We start from the raw sequence: 8,795 nt of genomic DNA, 5'->3' as shown, positions 1-8,795 counted from the left end.
TGAAAACTAATGCTTACAAAATATTTTCCATAAACATTAGTGTCCGCTATAGGGAATGCTTATCATTTAAAAATAATACGATTCAAGTAATTTTATGTTAAATTGATACAGTAATTAGTTTAATACATGTTTCTGGTAATTTAAAGTTTCCAAATCGTCTCAACTTTCTGCGCGAAATGCAAAACGTAAACATTGATTTTGTCTGCGAAGGAATTACATTCTGCCTTTCGCAATGATTGTCGTGACCTGAAATTAAACGCTTAACATCTAAACTGGGTAAAAGAGCACTTCAACTGAGCTTTCGCTTTAGGCAACAAGTAAGCTGTGGAGTGTAGAAAGTTTGACACTTAATGTGAAACATGCGCATAGGCCTATCATAATATGGATTCTATAACATACCAGATCTGCGAAACCGGGATCGGTCTTAAGTCGGTCTGGACCAGCCTGAAGTTAGCGCAAGACCCTCAGTCGAACTCTAAGCGAACTGAATAGGATTCATTTCTTATATTCTTATAGAAATGTTTTTTAAGATTTACGCCTAAATTTGTAACAAACTGAATGTTTCAGAAGTGCTTGTGGTAATAAACACTAACATACAGTAGGCCTCTGCAGATGTTTAATATTTTCAGTACCCTAGTTATACGAGAATATTAGCTCTCTTTCCAAGTAGGGCTAGGGTCTAAGCAATTATTTTATCTTAAGACAGTACAAATATCATTTCTATTTTATCATTAGGTCTGACAATTAAGTTTAGGACTTGGAGACGTTATGGAAATGACAAGAAGTTCTGCAGATGGTCAGCAAGACATTGCTGAAAAACACAAAGAGGTAACTAGTATCGGCCAACTGGTGCTACTTTTAATCTTCTAATGAACAAGGAATGAGTTAGCCTTACCTTGAAAACTGAAGTGTAGTCTTGTGTGGATTTAGAATATTTGCTGAAGGATATTATCAACAGTATGTGAAAGTGTCTGGGCATGCCACATCATAGTGTAGCTTTGATTTGATTACAGTTATGAATTTATCATTTTTTTTATTACATTGCTTTTAAAGTTTTTTACCATATCATAGAAACCTTTAATCTTACAGTAGTCTCAAATAGCCCAATTGTCCCCTCACAGATGATTTGAAAAAGACAACAATGCACTTCTTTAGGCATGCCAGAGAAGTAACATGTTTCCTAAATTAAATTATCAAACATAATGCTTCAAATGAACAATAACCCCCCAAAATTGTGTCAGTTTCCAACCCTGTTGTACATTTGTATAATTATTATTTGTTTCTCAAAGCACTTGGCAGTTTGTTTTTCTCTTCTTTTCTTTTGAAATTATAGTGTCCTTTAGCAGTGTAAGTTAAGTACGTTGTTGATTAACTTATATTGCTTTCTCTTACTATATTAGGTTCGAGATTGGTTAGAGAAAATATACTGTGATGATGCCATCCCACAATATGAAATCAATGAGAGAACCCTTGAAATATTGCTGGAACTGAAATGTAAGAATGAAGAAAGGGAGAGTGAAGCACAGATTCTAATCAAAGATTATCAAGAAAAGACAGAAGAGTACCATGCAGAGGGTGAGACTTATGTTAATACTGTAGCTATACAGAACATATTAATTGTGTACAGGTTTTTCATTATTTGCACACTTTAAATCAGGGAGGCCTCAAGATTGCATTTATTCTGTTTATTACTGCAATTCTTTATCAGCGGTGTAGCAAAGGGATGCTTGATTGGAAAGACAGGGGAAGGGGTAAATGGGTAACCATTACATCCTGTCATCAATTACATTTCTTGTCAGTTCAAGCCTTAATATTATTTAAACCACTTCCAATTGGTCAAAAAGAAATCAGGTTAACATGCATAAATTTGCATAAATGTCATATATTAGCCCTTAACGTTTTCAATGCTTTGATCTGTCACATGACAAACATTTGTGTAAAAGTATCAAACAAATGTTAATTGCACAATTCTGTTAGAACTGGACAGCTGATTTGTTTGAGTTTTATTTGTTTTTATTGCTGCTCTTAATTGTTGCGTATAAATAGTAAAGCTGGAACATTTAACTGACTACCTGAACACTAAATGACGTCGTCCTTGAGCATTTGTAACGTACCAAAGGATTATCCATGGGATGTCCAAGTTGTTTTTGTCCTAATTGTACAGGACTGCAGATAACCAAGTTACCAACCATCCATAGTGTTTTAAAGTATGGATCTCCCAGTTATCAGGTTCTTTATTCATGTTGCTAAACTGTTTTCCAATGATTAATACAAACTACCCAAACTGTTTCTCTGGATTCACAGGTGAACGCTTGTCCAGGATCCTGCAGACAGTTGGACTCTCAACTTCAAACTTATCACAGTCCGGTAATGTCAGTCTGAGGTCACTGGCGAAGTCGGCCCTGACTTTAGGGATAAAGGATGCTTCTGTGAGCAGGTACTGGTGAAATGCAGGTGTACTTTGAAAAGATAACCCAGACATCCTCCTCAGTTTGGCTGGTTGTCAAAGAACGTGTAGAAGAGGACGGGGGGGGGGGGGGGGGGGGGCGGTGGATGAGGCAACCCTGATTTTTCATCAGTCTATATGATGAAACTATTATTCTCTGGGCCCCTTTTCATTTAATTTGAAGTATATTTGTACTCTTGATTCACTATCATGAAATCATTTCTGTTTTGTCGGCAGCTTTTATCAAGCTGTTACGAAGCTATCTACAGATTCTCTTGATGTTGAAGAAGAGCGAATGCATGATCAGAAAACAATATCCCAGTTGTTCGAAAGAACGAAAGCTACGCTCATCAAAGTTGAAACATTAAAGAGGTAAACGTCTAGCTCCATAAAATAGTCGAAGTAGCGATGGAAAAGTATTCATACTGAATAGGTCAATTCTGTAAATAGTAACTGTATGTTAACTCGCTACATATTATATTCTTGGCCATTACATTGCTGCAGCTAGATTCCACGGCCTATTTTATACCACAAAACTCTCAAAACACTAAATCTGATTACTTAAGTAATCAGATTTAGTGTTTCGAGAGTTTTGTGTTATAAAATAGACCATGGAATGTAACCAAATTATAATTCAACATTTCATACAAAGGAAGCTATAGCATTTGATATAACATGTGTGATCAGCATTGTCCCCAACCGTCTCCAAGATTTGGGAACCCAGTTATGATGCAAGGGTTACAATAAGCTGGAATCTCCAAATGTTGCATGTTTGTTAAAATGCTGGAGTTTACATAGAAACATGCAGAATGGCTGGAATACATCAAGGCATTGGCGTTGGGCTTACTGTTGTTAAAGGGAAATCCCCCAGCAGAGGCACAAATTTATTGTATCAAATTTTACTAGACTGCATCTGTATCTAAAGATATTAATTTTTTAAGTTTGCTAAGATATTGTGTCTGGCAACCACAGTGTGAGTTGATATCACCATGGCAATTGATATGTCTTTGCTTTTCTGTACAAATATACCTACCACCCAATCTGATCCAGTTTCCTTGAGTAGCAAAGGGGTTTGCTGTCAAAACATTCAAAACATGAATGTAAGCACATAGTACTCTTTCCCTTGAATCCCTAGATGTACAGGCTGTCCAATACCTCCAGATCTTCTTCAGAGGCTAATTTTTTTTTTTTTTCCAGCTTCGGAAGAAGATACTGCTAGGATCGAAACGTCAGGCCAACTTACTTTACACATTCTTATAGCATTTATTTATACAAAGTCATTTTTGTTTTAAACGTAGGACATTGGAGCAAGTTGAAGAAGAAGCCAAAGCTATTCCACCAGAGATGGATAAGAAAATACGACAGTCAGGATTCCTTCAGAATAAAGCCAAGGAGTATTCCAAACAGATGCACCAATTAAAGGCAAGGAAAGGAGAATGACGTTATTTATCATTCAAGTATTACGGCATGCCATTGCTAACTATAATATATCTTTTAGTGCCTTTCCAGTTTGCCCCTCATATCCTCCTGAACCCCCCCCCCCACATCGCTCCTAATCCTCCCTTCCCTTCCTTTTGTATACAAAATGTTGAGTTAAAAACAAATAAAATGGGAAAGAACCTTAACTAACTTTGCTGTTGAATGAATGAAATTATAAATCAAATACTGGCCTGACCTTTAGTATTTGCAAATTTTCGTCCAATATCATTGAACTTCATCTGGCAACTGCAGAGGTGTAGATCCGATATTGATGGATTGTTCACGTGACAGTTGACGTAACTTTGCTGTTGTGTGATTATACTGGTGTAGCTACTGATCATATCATAGCACATCAGTTGGTGGGTTTCCACACACACAATACATACTTTATATTTGTCAGTGACAGTGCAATTGCAATATTAGGCCTACATTCATTTATAGCTATGGAAGTTCTAGAAGGCCTAGATTAAGTGTGTTTTGTAAGACACAGATTTCACTGAGGCTTTGAAAATATGTTGCTTATATAAATGAATGAAATAGCAAAACCTGTTGTATTGTGGGAGATTTTTCCAACTGAGCTGAATTTAGTCTACCCAACTAGCTGTTTAAACTCTACTTTTTAGCTAGTTATTAAAACAAAATTAAATTGTATACCTGTAATACAAGACTGCATAAATAAATATGTAATATAAGTAAGTAACCCCGTTTGATTGCTGGTATTCTTCAAGTAAAATGAAATGGACTAATTTTACAGTATAGCTTGTACAGGGTCTGCCTCATCTCTCATCCCAGATCATTTACATTAAAGGCATTGAAGACTCGCCCCAAGCCGCGCTCTGAAAGAGTTAGCTTTCTGTTGCTTGCGAGTGAAGTTTTCTTCTTGTCGCTACAAAATGCAGACAGTAATGAAACATGATACCTTGTTATCTTTTATCTAGACCTGAGATGTCCATCGCTGCTATGTACACCGTGATGTGGGTATTGACCGTAGCTGTATGTATTGACTGTACACTAGTGTCTAAATACCGACGGTAGCAAGCTGTGTGTGCATTTTCTGGGATCAATGGTGGTGTCTAACACTTCTGTTACACCTTATTCGAAACTAGGTCAGATTAACCGGCATGAGACATTTCTTTGTGCGCGAGTCTTCACACCCTTTAATACACACATGATGTATCATCCAATCAATTAAAAACAACAACCCTCAGCCCCCTACCCCACATCTTGGATTACTATTAGCTTTAAGTAAATGGTTTTATTACAGTACACCTCCACCATGCAACCCTCCTGCACATTCTCTTCCGACAAAACAAAATTCTCTAAACAGGACAGTACACGGAGGGAAGCAGGGAAATTGTGTCAAGAAGCTGATCTCCTTCCAGGCAGTAATAAAACTCATAAACAGCAAAACAGAAACAGTTTTAAATGTTACACAGAGCGCCTTCTCATATCTTGTTTAGCATTAATTGATTTCTTTACTGTCAACAATAAATGGTTACGAGCAGATCGTTAAACTGCCGATAAGACTTTTTAGATGCGTTCACAGGATATCCTATTTCACCCTGTCGTACTATTGTACTTTTCATGGCACCAGAGGCTGTCTGCTAGCCCGTAAATCATTGTAAATCTATATCTATGGTCTCACAGTAGAATATTATTTTTCTTAGTATTCAATGACAGGATGTTTGTGGTCATCTTGCCAACAACTGGAACGTCTTGACCCTTGTGACCGATACCTCGAAATTTTCTGCTGGCGGAATTTAGGACTGTGCGGTGACCCATGGGTTAGGTGTTAAACCCCATCTAGTCTTTCAATGAATTGAACCACATTTTCAAACAGTTACCCCTAAAGCAATGAATAAAACATATTTATCACATTGTAAAATTTTATAATGCTGTTTTGTAAGAAACGTCCAACAAACTCTTTAGTCCCTGGAAACATAAAATATCAGATACTTAAAATTGGGCTAGTAAACATATCCACAATTTATTTGTAACTTTTTCTAACAGTTTTTACACAGTAATAAATCTTACTGCCACACAGTTATAGTTTAGCACCCTGAGTAAAGATTAGATACTTTCCCTGTACTTTATGAAATTGCACATATATACTTTTAAGCAGGTGTTTCATGTCAATATATCCTTGTCACCTATTGTTTGTGGTTTTTAGGGGGGTGATAATGCCTTTGGAAAAATATCACATGGCCCAAAAATACCACTATCACCATAAAGAAAGAAACTTTTATTGACACTGCAGATTAAAGGCTTGGAATAAACTTGCAGTGGTTTATCGGTGACCTAGTTTAATCAGTAAATATCCAGGGGAGATGACAAAAATATTAAATATTTGTAAAAAAAATGTATATAATACGAAATATGTATACATAAGAAAGACTTTGATCTATTTGTTACAGGTGGATCTTGAGAAGAATGGTGTCAACCCTTCCATATACCACCAGAGTCTTGTCAAGCTGGCTGAGGTACATTATTTGTACTTGTTTTGAACTGATAATGTGTATCAATAACATGTCTCATGTGAGGACATTCACGATGCTTGTTTACAGTGCGGAATCATGAAAGTCACAATGCGTGATTTTAGGAGCATGGAACAGTCGTGAAAAAAAGTTACGATGTGACCTAAATAAATCAAGACATGTTTTTTTTTTTATCGGACTGAATACTGTGTCATCAATTCATATAAAGTTAAATTGCAATCAAGGCAGCCGTAAAAATAATGATTTACCATCGTGTTGACATTTGCAATGTGCCAATGGACAGAACTCATTGTTAAAACTTACAGAAATACTAGCTGTTGAGTGTCATGTCCATATACTCAAGAACATCACCACTGGATGATGATGACATTGTAACACACTTTCCTCGGACTTAAACGAATCAAATCAAAAAGAAAAGTACACTTTGTTCAAATATGACCTTCTGTTGCTCTAGGTATCACCAACTTAAAGATCGCATTCAAGCTCAGCATCAACTTTAATTAGTAGAAGTACTCTGAGCAAACATAACATGTTTATGCCAGTCTAGAGCTCTCCCTAGCATTGCTAATGGGCAGTATACAATATTATTCTTCAGTTTGCATTATTTAGTCTTTTGCTGCATACTTTAATCTCATGCAACTGAAACCTATCTAATATTTCTTCATCGGGTCAAAGCTACATGAAACCAATTCAAGTGATAGTCAGCCTTTTTCTCATTCATGTCTTTATTTTACTTCTGAATGGCAAAATTCATAGAACAGATTTTGCATAATCATAAGTTGTTCACTTGATTTTTATTTAAAACACAAATTTTGATGAATTTTATATTATATGAAATTTATATTAGTTTCTGCTAATGACCTGTTGCAACTTCAAGATAGATTTATGGAATAATTAACTCCATTTGACACTACTCATAAATCTCTATAGGAGAGGTCCCATTTCAGGCTTTTTGCTCCAATTATGAAGTAATACATGAAACACATGCTACCATTGTATCTCTTTCTCTTGTAGGATCTGGGTAACCTTCAAAAGAAGATTGCTCCACTGAAATCCAAATTAGACAGTTATCATAATCTTCCTCCCAACATTTCACTTGCAAGAGTAAAAATTGAAGAAACACGAAGAGAATTGGTGAGTTGATTCAAAATTGTCAAGGAAGCTTTCAAGTTTTATTTTCCAATTATAAATATGTTAACATTACTCTAAGTATGCAATAAATAATCTATTTTGGTCTCATTTAGTCGTCATCTCAGTTTTTTATACATTTGTTGTTGGTCATTGAACATTACTGAACACTAGATGCATATGTATATGGTTCAATGAAGATCTCTTCTTCAATTTGTCAGTGGCAAAACCATGAATGGTATATTTGTAATTGCAATAAGTTAGGTAAATCTGAGAACAATTTATAAAATTAAGTTAAAATGATGCATAAATGTGAAACTATAATCTCTTTTCTTGGTTTTCAACTTTTACTATATTACCTTAGCATATACTCCCAACAGTACCACTCTAACACTTTGCGCTGAGATTGCCTGCGATAATTTTCCATGGAATAGTGCAATCAGTATCCCGTTGTAAAATGCTATGCAAATGGGCAAAATGCAGTGTTTTGTACATAGTTGTCTTTTATGTGAAACTAAGTTCAGAGCCTTTAATACTTTGAACGCAAAATTTGAACTTTTTATATTTTTTTCACTCAATTTGGACAACATATATTGATGGTGTTATTCTCTTCTCTATTCTTTGAAAGGCAACCGTGGAAGCTGAACTGTCCAAGAGCATTGATTTAATGCACCTGTGAATGTAATCTTGTGAAATCAGCAGACATCGATTTTTCCAAAAGCATACTAGAAAAGACATTCTTCTTTCCAAGATATGCTGCAGTATTCCCTATGAGGATGGAGCATTCTTAACCTATCAAACTCCTATATCTTAAATATTGGAGATGAACCCTTTGTGCTAGGACTCTATATCTATATATAGTTTGGGGATATAACTCGCTTTTTTTGAGAATCAAGTGCCTTGCAAGGAGAGAAACTGTGTTTACATCTTCTGTGTACCAGTCGCAGCATTCCAAGGAAAGATGGCAGAGTATGGATCATTCTATGCATCAAATGCACTACTAAAAACTATACTTTTAGGAAGATACTCATTTGTACAGCGGGTTATGGCATTACATCACTTTGCTTTGAGATGTGAGGGAATAAAGTTATGTAGCTATTGAATGTCACGGTAAATGCAGCTACCAAACATCTAATAAAATGTAAAGATATTAACTCATATGTAAATGTTCTCTGTTCTTTTCTGCTGAGAAATGAAGTTAAATATCCCTTGTAGTTTTGTGCAACATTTTAGTCTATTTACCTGTT

At 35.7% G+C, this 8,795-nt stretch overlaps 1 protein-coding gene across 2 annotated transcripts; it reads left to right on the top strand.

Moving 5' to 3' along the window:
* Window positions 1–161: 161 nt before the first annotated feature.
* LOC139978305 (HAUS augmin-like complex subunit 1) lies at window positions 162–8,706 on the top strand. Of its 2 annotated transcripts, none has more exons than XM_071988376.1 (9): window positions 162–317; window positions 736–828; window positions 1,401–1,575; window positions 2,305–2,437; window positions 2,684–2,818; window positions 3,745–3,868; window positions 6,340–6,405; window positions 7,435–7,554; window positions 8,177–8,706. In XM_071988376.1, the coding sequence occupies exons 2-9, from the start codon at window positions 769–771 to the stop codon at window positions 8,225–8,227; spliced, it is 864 nt and encodes a 287-aa protein (XP_071844477.1). In that variant the 5' UTR covers window positions 162–317; window positions 736–768; the 3' UTR covers window positions 8,228–8,706. The 2 variants fall into 2 exon arrangements, with proteins under 2 accessions (XP_071844477.1, XP_071844478.1); XM_071988377.1 differs by having other exon boundaries at window positions 168–276.
* Window positions 8,707–8,795: the final 89 nt, after the last annotated feature.

This window comes from Apostichopus japonicus, chromosome 13 (assembly GCF_037975245.1).
Source record: "Apostichopus japonicus isolate 1M-3 chromosome 13, ASM3797524v1, whole genome shotgun sequence".
Classification (NCBI taxonomy): Eukaryota; Metazoa; Echinodermata; class Holothuroidea; order Aspidochirotida; family Stichopodidae; genus Apostichopus; species Apostichopus japonicus.
Note: the sequence above shows the minus strand (reverse complement) of the source record. Positions and strands in the feature narration are given on the sequence as shown.